Genomic DNA, 17,807 nt, shown 5'->3' with positions numbered 1-17,807 from the left:
CTCATGATTATACAATGGAAGTGAGAAATAGATTTAAGGGCCTGGATCTGATAGACAGAGTGCCTGATGAACTATGGAATGAGGTTCATGACACTGTACAGAAGACAGGGATCAAGACCATCCTCATGGAAAAGAAATGCAAAAAAGCAAAATGGCTGTCTGGGGAGGCCTTACAAATAGCTGTGAAAAGAAGAGAGGCGAAAAACAAAGGAGAAAAGGAAAGATATAAGCATCTGAATGCAGAGTTCCAAAGAACAGCAAGAAGAGATAAGAAAGCCTTCTTCAGTGACCAATGCAAAGAAACAGAGGAAAACAACACAATGGGAAAGACTAGAGATCTCTTCAAGAAAATTAGAGATACCAAGGGAACATTTCATGCAAAGATGGGCTCGATAAAGGACAGAAATGGTATGGACCTAACAGAAGAAGAAGATATTAAGAAGAGGTGGCAAGAATACACAGAAGAACTGTACAAAAAAGACCTTCATGACCCAGATAATCACGATGGTGTGATCACTCACCTAGAGCCAGACATCCTGGAATGTGAAGTCAAGTGGACCTTAGGGAGCATCACTACAAACAAAGCTAGTGGAGGTGATGGAATTCCAGTGGAGCTATTTCAAATCCTGAAAGATGATGCTGTGAAAGTGCTGCACTCAATATGCCAGCAAATTTGGAAAACACAGCACTGGCCGCAGGACTGGAAAAGGTCAATTTTCATTCCAGTTTCAAAGAAAGGAAATGCCGAAGAATGCTCAAACTACCGCACAATTGCACTCATCTCACACACTAGTAAAGTAATGCTCAAAATTCTCCAAGCCAGGCTTCAGCAATACGTGAACCGTGAACTCCCTGATGTTCAAGCTGGTTTTAGAAAAGGCAGAGGAACCAGAGATCAAATTGCCAACATCCGCTGGATCATGGAAAAAGCAAGAGATTTCCAGAAAAACATCTATTTCTGCTTTATTGACTATGCCAAAGCCTTTGACTGTGTGGATCACAATAAACTGTGGAAAATTCTGAAAGAGATGGGAATACCAGACCACCTCACCTGCCTCCTGAGAAATCTGTATGCAGGTCAGGAAGCAACAGTTAGAACTGGACATGGAACAACAGACTGGTTCCAAATAGGAAAAGGAGTATGTCAAGGCTGTATATTGTCACCCTGCTTATTTAACTTATATGCAGGGTACATCATGAGAAACGCTGGACTGGAAGAAACACAAGCTGGAATCAAGATTGCCGGGAGAAATATCAATAACCTCAGATATGCAGATGACACCGCACTTATGGCAGAAAGTGAAGAGGAAATAAAAAGCCTCTTGATGAAAGTGAAAGAGGAGAGTGAAAAAGTTGGCTTAAAGCTCAACATTCAGAAAACGAAGATCATGGCATCTGGTCCCATCGCTTCATGGGAAATAGATGGGGAAACAGTGGAAACAGGGTCAGACTTTATTTTTTTGGGCTCCAAAATCACTGCAGATGGTGACTGCAGCCATGAAATTTAAAGACGCTTACTCCTTGGAAGAAAAGTTATGACCAACCTAGATAGCATATTCAAAAGCAGAGACATTACTTTGCCAACTAAGGTCTGTCTAGTCAAGGCTATGGTTTTTCCTGTGGTCATGTATGAATATGAGAGTTGGACTGTGAAGAAAGCTGAGCACCGAAGAACTGATGCTTTTGAACTGTGGTGTTGGAGAAGACTCTTGAGAGTCCCTTGGACTGCAAGGAGATCCAACCAGTCCATTCTGAAGGAGATCAACCCTGGGATTTCTTTGGAAGGAATGATGCTGAAGCTGAAACTTCAGTACTTTGGCCACCTCATGTGAAGAGTTGACTCACTGGAAAAGACTCCGATGCTGGGAGGGATTGGGGGCAGGAGGAGAAGGGGATGACCGAGGATGAGATGGCTGGATGGTATCACGGACTTGATGGATGTGAGTCTGAGTGAACTCCGGGAGATGGTGATGGACAGGGAGGCCTGGCGTGTTGCAATTCATGGGATCTCAGAGTCGGATACGACTGAGTGACTGAACTGAACTGAACTTGGTTCATAGAATTCCCTCTGCATTCTTCTAGAAGCCTCACCCAGGGCGTGGGCTTGTCCCTGGTGCTGGGCTTCTGGGACCTCCCTGAGCTTGGCTTTTCCATTCCTGTGAGGGGAGAGGCCCAAATGAACATAGCCCAATCAGGTGCTGTGCTCACACACAGCCGACTGTGAGAGCTCATGGGTGGGGGAATGAGCTTCCTGGGTGATCCTGGGCACTATGCAACAAGCAGCAGAAATCTCCTGGCCTCAGGTCCCTGTGGGCAGATCCCTCCAGGTGAACTGTGAATCAGAGGCACCTCCCTAGTTTAAGGGACCAGAGGAAGGAGCGCTGCCCAGGGGCTGAAGAACTGCACTGGACTCGAGTTGCCAGAAGATGCCAGGCCCGAGGGATGGGGGTTGTAGAGCAAGTGCCCAGTGCTGACCCCAGGAGCTGGTCTCGGAGAGACTGAGGCTGAGGGAAGCAGCGGGGGCTAGTGTGGAGGGAGAAGCCAGGCAAGGTGGAGGAAGCCTTGTGCCCATCTTGTTACTGCATTTCGTGTTCAACAGCTGCTCCCTGAGTCCCTTCTTTGTCAAACACTGAGCCAGGCAGGGGCTCAACAGGATGCCAAGATGAGCAAGACGTGGCCTTTGTCCTCAAGGAGCTCTTGGTCTAGCTGGCGTGACAGCCAACCCAAACCCAAGGTCAGGGTGCAGGGAGAGCATGAGGGAAGGAGAGCAGAAGGCCAGCTCTCAGAGTCACAGGAGCTTCACAAAGGCAATAGTTTTGAAAGATGAGGCCTGGGCAGCGATGGATCAGAAAGACCAACGTGTCTGGGGCTTCTGAGCTCTGCTGGGTGTGCACAAAGCAGCATGATGTGGGAGAGGGAGAGGGTGGGATGATTTGGGAGAATGGCATTGAAACATGTATAATATCATATATGAAATGAGCCACCAGTCCAGGTTCGATGCATGATACTGGATGCTTGGGGCTGGTGCACTGGGATGACCCAGAGGGATGGTACGGGGAGGGAGGAGGGAGGGGGGTTCAGGATGGGGAACACGTGTATACCTGTGCCATATATGGCAAAACCAATACAATATTGTTGTAATTAACCTCCAATTTAAATTAATTTATATTTAAAGCAAAAAAAGCAGCATGATGGAGGGCCTTTCCTTCTAGACCACATGAAAGGCTTGTGTTCAGATCCCACTGTGCCACTGAGTATGTAACCATTTTGCCCCTCAATTCCCATATCTATAAAATGATGATAATATTTTGAAATCCATGTGGCTATTGGGAAGGTTTACTGTGCAAGAATATTGTCAAGTGACATTTTCCTGTTCTTTTCTCTAACAGACAGGGATGGGCCACCATCCAGTCCGGGCAGTGAGTTGCATCTGGGAGTGGGGGGCAGGAGGAAGTTAGGAGTCCATCAAGTTCCTCAACCTGCTCAGAGTAATGACCCCCTACACCCCCACCCACCTACAGTCCAGAGACTTTTCAAAGCATGTTTCCCATCTCTTCCTCAGCATAGCTATGCAAGGCTAAGTAGGGAGAGGCCTTTGTTTCCATTATTTCAGAAGAGGAAAGTGAATGGCTTGCACAAGACCACAGAGCTTGCTAGTGGCTGAGCTTGGATATAAATCAAGGGGCTGCATATCCTTAGCCCAAGGCTCCTCTGTAAGATCAGTGTTTCCCAGAGAGTGGGTCCTATAAGTGAGCAGCAGACCCAGCATTAAATGGCATTGAATCCCATCAGGAGAAGGTGATTTCCTTTCAGTTATTTCACTCCACATTGAGGAAAGTTTCCATGTGGGGCGTCTGTGTGGCTGAAACTTGCTGCTGCTGCTGTTTGTTTGTTTGACCAAGGGAAATTCTAGCCCCAGTCTCAGTGTGTTGGCTAGAATGTGCCTTAGTATCTTGCTGGAAATCCATAGCGTTGTTGTTTCCTTATATTTTTTCAGCTCTGTTCTATCTTTGCCAAGGGATACAAGTTTTCCATTTAGTGTAACATAAGTAAATGGTTTTTGGAAACATATTTTTTGTTTGTTTGTTTTTTGTAAAAAAAAAATCAGTGCACGGGGGTTATTCAGATTGTTTAATTGCATGCCTGCTGCTCTGTAGGGCTTCCCTCATGGCTGAGCAATAAAAGAATCCACCTGCAATGCGGGAGAGATAGACTCTATCCCTGGGTCAAGAAGATCCCCTGGAGAAGGAAAAGGCTATCCACTCCAGTATTCTTGCCAGGAAAACCCATGGACAGAGAAGCCTGGCAGGCAAAGAGTCGGGCACAACTGTGCGACCGAGACACACGCATCACTGCTTTGTAATGCCCAGAGTTTGGGAAACACAGTTACAGGTCCCCAGGCAGGACACTCCCTGGTACCTTTCTTCTCCCAGACTCCTAGGCAACACCAGTGGCTCCCAAATTCCAACTGGGAAAGAAGCCTGGAAAAGTATCAGCATTCGCGGCGGCTGCTCCCCACACCGCGTGGAAGAATCCACGTTGTCAGAGAACTGTTGACGTCAGGCGGTGCGGGTTTTTGTAAGACCTCTATTTAAAATTCCCCAGAAATTAAAGAAGCAGGGTTTGGAGGGAGGGATGCCTTAGACAAATTGCGGAGTGGGTTTGTCTTGTTTATGGACATGGTCTTTATAGTTGAAATTGCCCCTGTTTTTTATTTTTTGCGCCAGTTCAAGAGGGGCTGAACTCAGCTAGAAGGGAGGGGATGGTTGTCCATCTAAGGCTTTTAGTTGAAACCAACTCAATTCTGGGATCAAGAAGCCTCTGCTTTTAGCCAAGAGAGAAAAGGGGGAAAGTATACAAACTCACTCATGTATACTTCGTCTCGGAGTAAACTAGTTAAAAGAATAAAAACAACCCCTTATATTTGAAATGACTGGTGTAACAGATACAGAGGGTTCCCTCAGCCTTTTCCTCCAAGCTGGATATACACATACACACGGCAGACACGTTGCTAGGTGGCCCCTATTCCTTTTTTCTGATTCCCCAGCACAACCCTGGTAAGTCCCTGCTACTTAATATCCTCATCTCACTAATGAGGACACGTCATTGTCCTTCATCAGCCATTTTGGATGACCAAGTATCATTCTAGCCCACAGTCTTTTTCTTAGAAATGTCACCCACACAACACCATGGCGCATGGGATGCTTTTAGATGACACAGAGAGGCAGTATGTTCCACAACACATGGAAAAAACAAAAAGCCTTCGTCTTACCTTGTTTTGTTTCTCTGACAAGTCTGATTTACCTCAGCTCGATGGTCAACTCTGACTCTAACAAATCTCCTTCTGTAACAAAAAGGAAGCAGTCTCTAGATGTGGCCTCTTCAGTCACAGCACAGCTCAAATTTACCCTCTTGTTTTGTTCTCTGTAATTTCATGGTTGGGACCAGTGGTCCTAATTGTTTATTCATGGTGGCAATCTGAAGTTTCCTAAACAAATTATTTTCTTGAAGTTAAAAAAAGAGGGGGGAACTGCTTTAAATATATATTTACTATGTGAACCACAGTATACGTAGTTCTAGGTTATGGCCAAAGTCAGCCAATGGTGTGGAAATATCTGAGGTTTGAGAAATGCTGATCCAAAGTCACTCTCTCCTGGCAAAGACCTCAGATCAGATCTTGTGCCAGAAAACTCTGTCAGCTGGGTGGGCTCTGAGAGGGTGAGGGAGAGGCTACCTAGAGACAGAGGCAGAAATCTACCTGTTAGCCCCCTCCTCGGGGTATGGCAAGAGCGGGGAAAGCCATGCCCATGACTCTTTTGAGAGCTAGGTCCGCTTGGTGGAGACCAACAGAATGGAGGAGAAACAGATGAAAGGACTGGTTTCCTGGTTCATCTGTCAGATGGAGATTTAGGGGACCTAATGGAAAAAGCAGGCAGCGTTGGCCTCTTTCTGCAAAGGTAGCGACAAAGGAATCATTTTTAAACTGAGCCGAGGGGATGCTGTGCTAGGAGTCATCCTGAGGACTGATCCTGGACTGTTCCTTGTAAACCAGGCATCTGGGTAAGTCACCCAGTCCAGGTGCTTCCTAACCCTAGCACAGCCTAAGATTTCACAGGCGTACTCTCTACCCTATTCCAAACTCCAGGACCCTTCTCATCCTCGCTGCCAAGTAGGGTGACCCATACGATCCAAGTGCCCGAGACACTCCCAGTTGGCACCTAATATTTGGCATAATTATGAATGATGCCCCCATGTACTCCAGAAAGTTTAGATAGTGAATTATAAGACCACTGTTCTAAGCCATGTCCTTTCGTCTCTCCACTTACTATAATACTTTTCATCTCGTCAGATTTGACCTGTCATTACCATCTGCTGAGATCTGTTTTGGCTCCTGATCCTGGCACCGCTTTTACTAAAAGAGACAGTGCGGCCAACACAGCCTCTGTCTTCATACTACGACTGATTAAAACACCCAGTGGCACAGGTTCCCAGCGGGTGTGATCACTAAGCCATCAGATGCTCTCTGGATGCAACCTCTGTGGTCAGCTATCAGCTGTGAGTCTGCTTCTGCAGCCCTGCAGCCCCCAGCAGGACCACGAGAGCCCCACGGTCTGGGTGGCTCAGCTCGGACGTTTCCCGGACCCTCCAGGCCAGCATTCACATCTGATCAGAATCCCACGTGGTCTGGGCCCCATCTTTCCTGTTGTGTGTGCTCAGCGCTGCCGTGGCCATGTGCGGAACTGCTCTCCAACCACCCCTCAGGGAGCCCAGGTTTCCCTCCGTCAGGACCCACGTGGAGGTCGCCTCTCCTCTGGACTCTGCCTCCTGCTATGAGTGTTGAGGTCACGGCTGACTCTGTGTCCTCTGGCCTTGCTCCCACCTCCACGGCTTCCCAGGTTGCTTACAGTGGCCTGGAAGGTTCTCGGCCGGCTGAGAGCTCACAGAGGGCAGCTGTCTATGCCGTCTCCATCTCCACGTGGGGCTGAGCCTCAGACAGGTGCTCTTCGTACCCCCTTCCCCAGAGAGCCCCAAGGTGTGCACCCTTGCTCAGTCTCTCAAAACCTCCTTTTTCTTATTCCACCTCTTGCCTGGAGCAGCAGGGGAAATACCCTTTTGCTGTCCTGAGCCCTCTTTCAGGGGTCCACCTGTGAGACTTAAACCTTTCCATGCTGGTTCTGAAGAGCCCACACCCTCCTTCTCTGTTTTTCTTGCCGCCTCCCCCCTCCCTCCATCTGAATGCCTCACTCACCCTGCAGAGCCACGTCTCACCCACCATCTGCATCGTTTATAATCATATTAGAAAAAGGCCTTTTTGCATCTCCTGTCCTCCTGAGCCGCCTCTGTTCAGGAACCTCTGGCCACGGCTCACACAGCGGTGCTCCGTGAGTGGATGGAGGACAGAGATGTTGAAGGCGGTTGCCCCTTGCACTGTTGTCTGGAAAAGTTCCCACCATGAAGCGTGGTGAATATTACTGGTGAGGGCCACGTGGACTCGCATCGCCTGCCTGTCCTGTTCCTTCCACCAGGTTTCCATCTCCCCCCGCTCCTTCCCCCCAGATTTAATCTGAGGTTCAGTTCAGGCCTCCTGTCTTCTAAGTGTTCTTCCTGATGACTCAGTTTCATCTCTGATATCGACAGTTTCTTCAAATGATGTATCAGCCAGCACTGTATCTATGCCATGGGGCAGCCTGGGCCCCCTCCTGGTCCCCAACCCACGCCAAGCACAGAACGAGACCTTCAGTAGAGACTTTCTAAGGTTAAGACCAAATGGCAGTGACACCAAGAGGCTGTCTTTCCATGAGACTCCAGACACCTAAGACCACCTGCCTCCCTGCCCACCATGACACCAATCCTTGAGGTCTTGGTCCTTTAAAATTCACTAAGTGTGCACTTAAGCTTTACTAATAGCTCTTCAATGCATCTTGCTAGGCACCCGGCACTGTTCTGAACACTTTTCATAGATTATTCATCCACCAACACAGTGAGATGTCAGTGTACTGTAGGTCCATTTTACAGATGAGGAAACTGAGGTGATTGCTAGTAAACAGCAGAGCTGGGATCTGAACCCAGGCAACCTCACCCTGGAGCCCTTGCTTCGAGCAGTGGTTCTCCTCTAGCCGTCATTTTAGAGTGCACCCCCTTGGCCTGCCCGGACCCAGCGCTGGGCTTTTGGGCCCATCCAGTGGGGTGGGCAGGCTGGAGCAGGGTTGGGGGTGGGGTGGCAGTGGCCCAGCTCTCGCTGTCTTCTTGCCACAGACTCCACAGAGCCTTCCAAACAGTGACGTAGCAGCCTGTGCTAATGGTCTTGGAATTCAGGCCTCAGGCGCCCGGGGAAGGTTCTGGGGCCCTCATGGCCTGAGAGCCCCCTTTGGGGGAGGGGGAGGCCATAGGCAGCAGAGGGCAGGGTGGGTGTCAGAGGTGGGATGAGAGGACTAGGTCAGGTAGGAAGGCAGAGGCTATGGGGGTACACTGTGGGAGGGAGGGCTCCCACCCGTTCCTATTTGCTTTGGACCGCGGAGGCCACGTGCTGAGAGCTGGAGTGTGTCTTGGCAACAGGCCGCAGTGACAGAGCCTTCTGACCAGGGGAGGCCTGGCCCAGGGTGGCTGCCTTTCGTTGTTCTTAAAGGCACAGTGTGCCATGGACGGCCTGCATTTCCCACGTCTCTGCTCGCTCTCAGGTAGGAGGCTCAGATCTGCCCCAAGGTCCTGGGAAGGGCATCAGGGCAGATATGGTCCCTTGGGTCTCAGCCTTGTGCCAGTTGTAGTGTGGCCAGATGGGCAGGGCCGATGAAATGTGCCTGGCCAGGCCCCCTTCAGCCCCCTTCCTTCCCAGCATCTCCCTCCATCTACCACCAAGTAGCCCCAAACTCCTCCTTCTCTTCTCCAAACTGCTCCAAGGAAAGAACGGGAGAGTGCCGGGACATTTCGGTCTCATGAGGGGGCCAGAGCCCGAGGCGAGGTGTACGCAGAGAATGGAGGCGGGGTGGGAGGCCTGCACTCTGCCTCTGCTTCCAGCTCCATCACCTCCCTCCCGCCGTGGATGCGGAAACCCTCCGAGAAGGCCTGGCATGCAGCAGCACTCCACAGATGCCAGCTGTGGGTTAGACCATGTGCAGGACCTGGAGGGAGGGGAAAGGCAAGGCTCAGAGGTCACCTAAAAGCTGCTGTGTTCCAAACTCTGCCCCACCTGTCTCATCTTGCCCGCTGCCCTCCGAGTGGGCACCCAGGGCGGGTGGGAGGCAGCCCAGCTCCCTCGCTGGCCACAGCACCAGTGCGCAGGTTGTGTTTGCGTCCATCCTGGATGCCGTTCAGGGGCAGATGGGGAAGGAGAGCCTGCATCCTGAGTGAGGTTGTTCTCTGCAGCATCCCCGTGCCTGGAACACGGCTTAGCACATACCAGGTACTCAGTAAAGGCTGGTTGTTGAGTGTACCACATGTCCCCGATACACCAAGGGCACCACAGGATGCCAGGCATCCCTGTGGGCAGCACGCACTGCCTGGTGTGATAAGGCTCAAGGAGGTCAGACCTGTTCCTGGTCACCAGTGAGCACAAGGTGAAGCCAGGATTCAAACTGAGGTCTCTGTCTTAGAAGAGGGGCTATAAAAGGTGCCTGTGGACTGCGTCCTGGGGTGAGCAGGACGGGAAAGGTGGGGAGACTTCTTGGAGGACCGCACCTTGAAGGACACACGGGAGTTTCAGAGGGAGAGGAAGGGAGCAGGGTCCCCCGCCCCCAGCAGTTGTTTTGTCCCAGGCTGAGCTGTGAGTGACCTCAGAAGGCTTTATTAATGTCCTAATTGTGTGCAGCTGGCCTCCTCTGGCCCTAATGAGCTCATTATCCACTCTCATTAAGGAGACCATTGTGGCCTGGTCACCCTGGGGACAGCAGTGGCCTGGGGGTGCCCGCCACTTCCTGCCGCCACTTGGCCAGGCTCAGATCCCTTCTAGGGGGTTTTCCATCCCTAACCTGTCGTCCAGGTCCTGCCATCCCTTCCCTCTGTCTGTCTGCATCTCTGACTCGTGTGTGTGTCTGTGTGTGTGTGTTTCATGAGAGAGAATCTGTCGCCCAGGTCCTCCCATCCCTTCCGTCTGTCTGTCTCCATCTCTAACTCGTGTGTGTGTGTGTGTGTGTGTGTTGTGTGTGTGTGTGTGTGTGTGTTGTGTGTTTCATGAGAGACTGTCGACTCTAAGTTTCTTGCCCCCCCCATTCCACCCCTCCCCCAGTGCCAGCCCTGGGAAGCCTCAATTAGAGTCGGTTTGAAAGGGCTTTAAAATTGACCAGACAGCTAAAGATTATGCTTAGCCTGGACAGAGGGAGAGACTGGCTTTTGGACCTGAGCTTTCTCCTCTGTGGGCTGAGGGTCTCCCTGCCCCACCCCCAGCTGGAGGTGCTGGCAGGCCTGCCAGGCTCTGCCTTCTCTCGCCCTCCACTCCTGGCCATGGTGAAGTGGGCTTCAGTGAGTCCTACCGAGCAGGTCGGCTGCTGTAACAGGTGAGATTGCTGTTCTCTCTGGGCCTTTGCCTCCTGGAGGGGGCTGGGCCCTGGCCTGTAGGGCGACCTGGCTGAAGTCCTTTCTTCTCTGGCGCTGTAGACACGTGGCCCTCACAGAAGGAGAGGCCAGGGTGAGGTAGTGCTTGGGGGCTTGGCCAGTTCAGGATCCTTCCAGATGATTGATTGTCCCGAAACATCCAGCATCTGAGTGCTCCTCTCTCGGGGCTCCTGGACATCAGTTCGCAGTTTCCCATTCAAAAGAGTGGATGGGCCTAGTAGTCCTCCCTTTCCCTGACTGGGGAGCATCTCAGGATCAGGCACTCCAGCTGAATTGGAGTCTTTCTGACTCCAGACTCCCAATTATTACCCTCCATCCCCAGAGGGTCCTCACGTGTAGACATAGACACTCAGACCTGAGACTCGACTCATGGTATATGCGCAGAAAGCGCATGCTCAGCAGTGTGGACAGACGCACAGGCAGCAGTGTGCAAAGCGTCTGTGTTTGGGGATACTTGTTGTCAAGGAGTCACCGCTACGCTTGTGCATGGCACAGAGGTGCACCGGGCCTGCTTCTGCAGTAGTGAGAATATGGGTCCTGAAGCTGGAGTGCCTGGTTTTGAGTGCAACTCTGCCTCCTCCTGGTTGTGAGCTCTTCTGCCTCAGTTTCCACATCTGTAAAGTGGGGGTAGTGACGACAGTAAGTTATTTCACAGGGTCCTTGAAGATGAAATCAAGTGACGTGTGTAATGTTAGCCGGGGGCGTGCTCTTCTTGGCACCTGGCTATAATCGTCGTGTGATACATGTATAGACACACCTCTGTTCCACGCACACAGGTACCACCCATGCATGTATATGTGGGCATAGCCTGCCTGCCGCCGTGTGCCTCTGCAGGAGCGAGAGCATGGTGTGCGCTAGAGGGGAGCCGGGGATGCCTGCGGGCTGGCTGATGCCTGAGCCGTCTTGGCCAGCTGGGCTGCACCCAGGGTGGCTCAGGCTCTAACTGCTCCTTGGTGAAGACACAGTGACTTTGCTCAGGGGCCCCAGTTGCAGCTGCTGGCGTCTGGGAGAGGCCTGCCAGCAGCCAGCAGTGGGCGCAGGCCCAAGGAGCCGCCCACGGGCCCAACTGTGCGACTCGTGCCAGGGCTCCTGGGGGTTCTGCATGGAGCCGGGTGGCACCTGCCCATGTTCAGCCAGCGCCTGCCTGGGTGGTGACGGCCTGTCCATCTCTGCTTCGTGGGTGGTGACTGAGCCTGTCCAGTGGCAGGCTTTTCTCTGCAGGGCCTGCTGCGGGAGGGACCTGGGACTCAGAGCCACACAGCTCAGCTCTGCGTGTGTCAGAGCTGGAGTGTCCTCAGGTAAGGTTGGCAGGACCTCAGAGCAGTAAGGAAGAGGAGAGTCTCAGCCCCAAGTCCTGGGGTGCAGCAGGCGGGTAGGACTCTAAGTTGCTGCCCTGGGGTGAGACGATCACGGTCTGCCAGTGGTGTGGCCCAGGCTCCACAGAAACCTGGCGAACAGCGGAGGTTTTGAGGTCAAAAAGGACTCAGAGAGACAGCCCTGGCACATCCCAGGGGCACCCAGCAGTGTGAGGCACAGACCATCACACTTTCCTACCCACTGGGCGCCTCAGCCACATGCTCAGCCCCTCAGCAAATCCCTGCCCAGCTTTCCCTGAGTGCCAGGCTTATGCCAGGCAGAGGTAAGAGGCAGGCCAGGTCTGCCCTGCCCTGGGGAGATACGGGACACAGACAAGTCCAGATCCATCCCTCCACCCCAGATCCCTGGCTCCTGGGGGGAAGGGAGGGAGCAGAAAGTACATGGAAGGTTCTCAAAGGGTGAAGTTAGGCGGGAGGGGAAGTGATGCCACCAGCAGAGAAGAACCTTAAATTCTGGGACTATAAAACCCTTGGAGTCAATGAGAAAAGTCCACACAGGGCTTTGGTCTGGAAATTGCTATGGGAGGAGGTTAGGAGAGAGGACAGCAGGAGGTCAGCAGGCTCGAAGACTCACAGGTGAGAACACAGACAAATTCGGATGAGACTGATGGAGGAAACCCACAAGTCCTCCTGGTGCCCATGGAGGAGCTTGCCTCCTTCGCCTCTGCTGAGGATGCCTTTGGGGCCGAGTCCCGAAATAGAGAGAAAGCTTAGAAGATAGTCAGCCCAGCCATCCAGGAGACCGCCAAGTTCCTTGCTTTCCTGGGAAGCCATGGGCTCACACAGAAAAGGAGGGACTATGCTACCACGGAGACAGCAAGTAGGTTGTTTTAGAGGGTGGAGCGGGCAATGGGCATACCTTGGTGTAGAAAAAGAGGCTGGGAGGGGCTGGGCATGGAGAGATCTGAGCAAACCCTCAAGGAGACACACGTATCCAAGCTCCTTTGTTCCTCCAGACACATTCCCTGTTCCGTCTGATGACCGTAAGATCCCTGAGCCCATCCTGGGGAGTCCTCTTCTGGGAAGAAGGGCTTCCCTTTGAGGCTAGGCCTTCAGGGCACTACCTTGGCCTCCTGGGACTTCGCTTGGCTCTGGGGGCTGGAACTGGTCTTTCATCTCCCTGGACACGGTTTGACGAGGGTCTAGAGGGTGTGGTGACCAAAGCCTGTGAACTTTTGTCGTTGGACCTGGACCTGGGCAGCCATGTGAGAGCCTCAGCCTCCCAGACCCTCCCCAGATGACTCCAGGCTGGGGACTGGGATGACTGTTCTTCTGGGCTCTTGGAGGTTATCCTGTGAGGGGGAGTTTGGTTGGGGAAGGACGCTTACCAAGAGTGACTCGGAGGTCTCCATCCTTCTCCCCTGAGGTCTGTGGTCGCAGATGCCCAGCGGACTCGGGTTTTGTTCTCCAGACTTGAGTCGTGACGGCAGACCTTGTGTTTTGAACCCTGCTGACTAAGTGCGTGCGTGAAACCCGCTCTGGCTCAATTGAACAGCTCAGGAAGTTCGCTGGTTCACTGTAATGAGAAGGTCCAACAGCGCGGCCTAGCTTTAGCACCTCTGTGCCCCAGGGTCAAGTGATGGTCATCAGGACTGACTTTCTCCATTGCCTGATTTTGCTTTATTGCTTAACTCTCAGGATATCTCTTCCCCACACCCCTGCGATTCCTGGTTAATGTGGGACTTAGGGTTCAGGTCGCCAGTGCACCCATATCCATTCCTGGAGAAGCCCGTGAACCGTTACAGTGTGTGGGGAGGTGACAGGCCCGTCAGACACAGTTGCCAGATGCACCCACTCCTGTGGTCAAGGAGGCAGAGCCGTAGGGCGGGAACGTCTGTGAGGTGGGCAGCTCTGTGACGTCCAGTCAGACTCTGGGGAGGAACACTGGGCTTTGGGCCTACTGGTAGGGACAGTCGGATTCCTGAAAGTTCCCCCACAGCCTGAGAGAAGGAGAGAAGCCACCCCAGGCAGAGACCCCTGCAAGCCCATGCCTTCTGGCTGCTTTGGGCTCTCTCAGCCACAGCCTCCCGAGCAGCCACGTGGCTGCGACCAGGGCTCTAGGGAGGATGGCAGGGCTGCCTGGGTGGGTAGGCCCGGAGTGTGCGCGTGGCCCACACCCATCCCCCTTGGGTGAGGGATGTGGGAATCGGCCCGAATCTGGCACAGAGAGAAAGAAGGCTTCCACCCTGAGTCCCCTGGGGCAGTGACCCAGCTAAGGGCTGAGCCTCAGAAGTCCAAACCCTTGTCTGAAACTTTTTCTTTTCCTTAAGACTTTGTTTTTGCTTTTAGAGCAGTTTAAGTCAAGGGAAATTGAGTGGGAGGGGTCCCATATACACCTGTCCCCCCACACGCAAGCACCCTGCCCTGTCGTCAGCATCCCCCACCAGAGTGGTCTATTTGGTACAACTGATGACCTCCATGGACACATCCTAATCACCCAGGGTCCCTAGTTCTACTTAGGGTCCTCTCTCAGTGCTGGCATTCTGTGGGTGTGGGCAAACGTACAAGGACTGTATCTGCTGTGACAGTATATGTAGATGGCATGGCGGTTCATAAGCTTCGCAGAGCTGCATGCAGAGTGTTGTGGAATTTCTTGGAAAAGGTGGAGTGCAGTGGGCCTTCAAGACTAGACCACAGGCTGTGTGCTGTCCCAGCCCTGTGACCTGGAGCCCTGGAAGTTGAAGACCTAGGTGATGACCCTGGGTGTGAGCTCCTGTCAGGGGTGCGACCGTTGTCCTCTGCCCCTCTCCACTGTTGTCATAGCGGCCCCCAGGCAGCCTTCTCCACCTCCCAGTGCTAAGCCCAGCTGGGAGAGCCTGGGGGTCCCCATGTGCCCCTTCCTTGGGTAGCTGCTCACTGCTGTGGGCAGTGATGGGACCTCAGTGTGCTGCCCAAAGAGGAGCCCTGGAGTCTCCTGAAAGGTTGCAGTCCAGTTTGGAAATGGTGAGTGAGCTCTGTCACGGACAGAAAAGAGTGTCGGTGCCAGATGGCTTTGGAGGCAGGGAATAGTCAGAATGGGAGGCAAGCAGAGACAGGCTCCTGTGAAAAGTATCTCCTAGGAAGAAACGAAAGACAGTGGAGTGCCACGGCTTCAGAGTTTGGAGTATTTGGCTCAGCTTTTGTCTGAATGATGAATGAATGAGCCAACATTCAGGAAAGAAAATGAATGGACTGCTATCGCTGGGCCATGACCGTCAAGGGTCACTCAAGGGTGCAGTGCCCACTTACTGTGATGGAGTTGTCAACACACTGAAGGCCGCTGTGAGCAGCACCGATGTGAAATTACCACTGACCCGCGAGTGGGAGCGATGACCATGAGAACGTATTTGTGAGGCCTTTTTACCGCCAGGTGTCATTAAACCAGAGAAAATGGTCAAACTCCAGGTCACACCGGTGGTCCTAGTGGGCTTGAAAGACCCTGCGTGGTCTCTGTGTTTGGCTGGAGCCCCCGCAGGGTGGCGTTCCTGTGTTGGGCATGTCGTGGTGCCACAAGTGTGTCACGCGTTTGTGTCCGTTTCGTTTTCAGGTGTATCGCACGCTTGTGTGGGTGGATGGCGGTCCATCAGGTCCCCTCTTCTCGGGGACTGTGTTGGCCTCTCCTTCCTCAGCCAGGAACCTGGGCTGCAGGAGGCTGGATGTGGGCCAGGCGTTCGCTGGTGCCCGGGGCCGTGCGGCTCTGTGCTCCGCCCTCCTCGCTGCTCCTTCCTCCTTGTCCTGGCCGCCTCTCCACCTTGGCCATCCACTGACTCTCATGGCTGCGCTCTCTCTTGGCCCTGCTGCAGGCTGGTGGTTCGTGAGCACCTCTGAGGAGCAGGGCTGGGTCCCTGCCACCTACCTGGAGGCCCAGAATGGTACTCGGGACGACTCAGATATCAACACCTCCAAGACTGGAGAAGGTAAGGGCCTGCAGGTTCAAGGGGCGGGGTGATGATATAGCTTTCCCACCCTTCTCCCTAAGACCATCAGAAACTCTAAAGGATCATGGTGCCCGTACTTCCCCTGGGAGCCCATCTCCCTGGGGCCAGCCCACAATCTCACCTCCTATCCAGGTCTGTCCTCTCTGGTCCTGCATGGGACTCAAACTAGACTGGAGATTCTCCTAGGGTCTGAGTCTCTGGTTTTGACAACTTCGGGTCAGAGACTGGGGAGAACAGTCTTAGGGCTCATCCCCTACAGCTCCCTCTCCCGCCAGAAGCCCTAGATTCCTCTGGGGGTTCCTACCGAGATCCGCCTCTGCCCCCCCCACCCCGCACTGTGCTCTCTGTGGCAGGGACCACCCCAGAGGGGCCGTGTGCATGCCACTGCTGCTGTTCACAGTCTGCTCGGAGGCCTCCCCTTTGGGCACCTGTTAGCCCAGCCCAGGGTGCGGACATGGTGGGTAGGTGGCGGAGTCATTTCTCTGTGTTGCCAGAACCCAGGGTTGGCTTCAGCCCTTGCACCATCAGCCTCCCTGATTAGTTCTGGCCTCAAGAGGTTTTTCTGGGGTTTTCTCCATTGCATTTCCAAGAACCCGCCCCTCCCCCGCAGCCAGCACTGGCCTGCTCAGCCTGTCCAGGGGACTTGGGTATTCCCCAGAGCAGGCTGCCAGAGCCCAGCAAGTCTGCCTGCTCCTGGTGACTTCCAAACCTCCCTCGTTCTGGCAGCAGGAATGCTTGCCCTAACGGTCAGTGAGGATCGTCCAGTTGGGCACCTCTGAGAGCCAGGGGGATGGATGCCCGCCGCCCAGGGCTCAGGCCACCTCCAGGCCTGCCCCTCCCCACCCCCACTCCACACTGCCCAGGCCAAAATAAGCAGCCCGCCCAGCGCCAGCTCCTTATTCATCCTTCCCCTGAATGTCGGTTACTGGGCAGTTGGAGCGCTGCCCTTCCTCCCCTGTAAACGCTGCTTTTCAGTTCCTTGATCAGCGCCACAGCCCCTGCAGTGCCTGTCTGCCTTGTGCCAGGGTCCTGGCCCCATCGGGCAGGGCCGTCATCTTCAATCCAGGTGCTTGTTCTTCCTGGCTGCTCCCTGAGCCCTGGGGCTGAGCCTCTCCCTCTCACCACTGCAGCGGTGCAGGTCGGGGGCTGAGCCTCTCCCTCTCACCACTGCAGCAGTGCAGGTCGGGGGCTGGCCTCTCCATCTCACCACTGCAGCGGTGCAGGTCGGGGGCTGGCCTCTCCTCCCTCTCACCACTGCAGCGGTGCAGGGTCGGGGGCTGGCCTCTCCTCCCTCTCACCACTGCAGCGGTGCAGGTCGGGGGCTGAGCCTCTCCCTCTCACCACTGCAGCGGTGCAGGGTCGGGGGCTGAGCCTCTCCCTCTCACCACTGCAGCAGTGCAGGTCGGGGGCTGGCCTCTCCATCTCACCACTGCAGCAGTGCAGGTCGGGGGCTGGCCTCTCCTCCATCTCATCACTGCAGCGGTGCAGGGTCGGGGGCTGAGCCTCTCCTCCCTCTCACCACTGCAGCGGTGCAGGGTCGGGGGCTGGCCTCTCCTCCCTCTCACCACTGCAGCGGTGCAGGTCGGGGGCTGAGCCTCTCCCTCTCACCACTGCAGCGGTGCAGGGTCGGGGGCTGAGCCTCTCCCTCTCACCACTGCAGCAGTGCAGGTCGGGGGCTGGCCTCTCCATCTCACCACTGCAGCAGTGCAGGTCGGGGGCTGGCCTCTCCATCTCACCACTGCAGCAGTGCAGGTCGGGGGCTGGCCTCTCCTCCATCTCATCACTGCAGCGGTGCAGGGTCGGGGGCTGAGCCTCTCCTCCCTCTCACCACTGCAGCGGTGCAGGGTCGGGGGCTGGCCTCTCCTCCCTCTCACCACTGCAGTGGTGCAGGTCGGGGGCTGGCCTCTCCCTCTCACCACTGCAGCGGTGCAGGGTCGGGGGCTGGCCTCTCCATCTCACCACTGCA

At 54.2% G+C, this 17,807-nt stretch overlaps 1 protein-coding gene across 3 annotated transcripts in view; it reads left to right on the top strand.

Annotated features, from left to right (window-relative positions):
- Positions 1–17,807, top strand: part of SH3PXD2A (SH3 and PX domains 2A) — a 250,247-nt gene that overhangs the window by 210,682 nt on the left and 21,758 nt on the right. For all 3 annotated transcript variants that reach the window (XM_069567002.1, XM_069567000.1, XM_069567003.1), the window contains one exon: positions 15,707–15,820. In XM_069567002.1, the coding sequence (XP_069423103.1) occupies positions 15,707–15,820 (114 nt within the window). The remainder of the gene's footprint in view (positions 1–15,706; positions 15,821–17,807) is intronic.

Source organism: Ovis canadensis, chromosome 22, assembly GCF_042477335.2.
Source record: "Ovis canadensis isolate MfBH-ARS-UI-01 breed Bighorn chromosome 22, ARS-UI_OviCan_v2, whole genome shotgun sequence".
In the NCBI taxonomy this organism is placed as follows: Eukaryota; Metazoa; Chordata; class Mammalia; order Artiodactyla; family Bovidae; genus Ovis; species Ovis canadensis.
The sequence above is the reverse complement of the archived record's forward strand: the minus strand, read 5'-3'. Positions and strand labels throughout refer to the sequence as shown.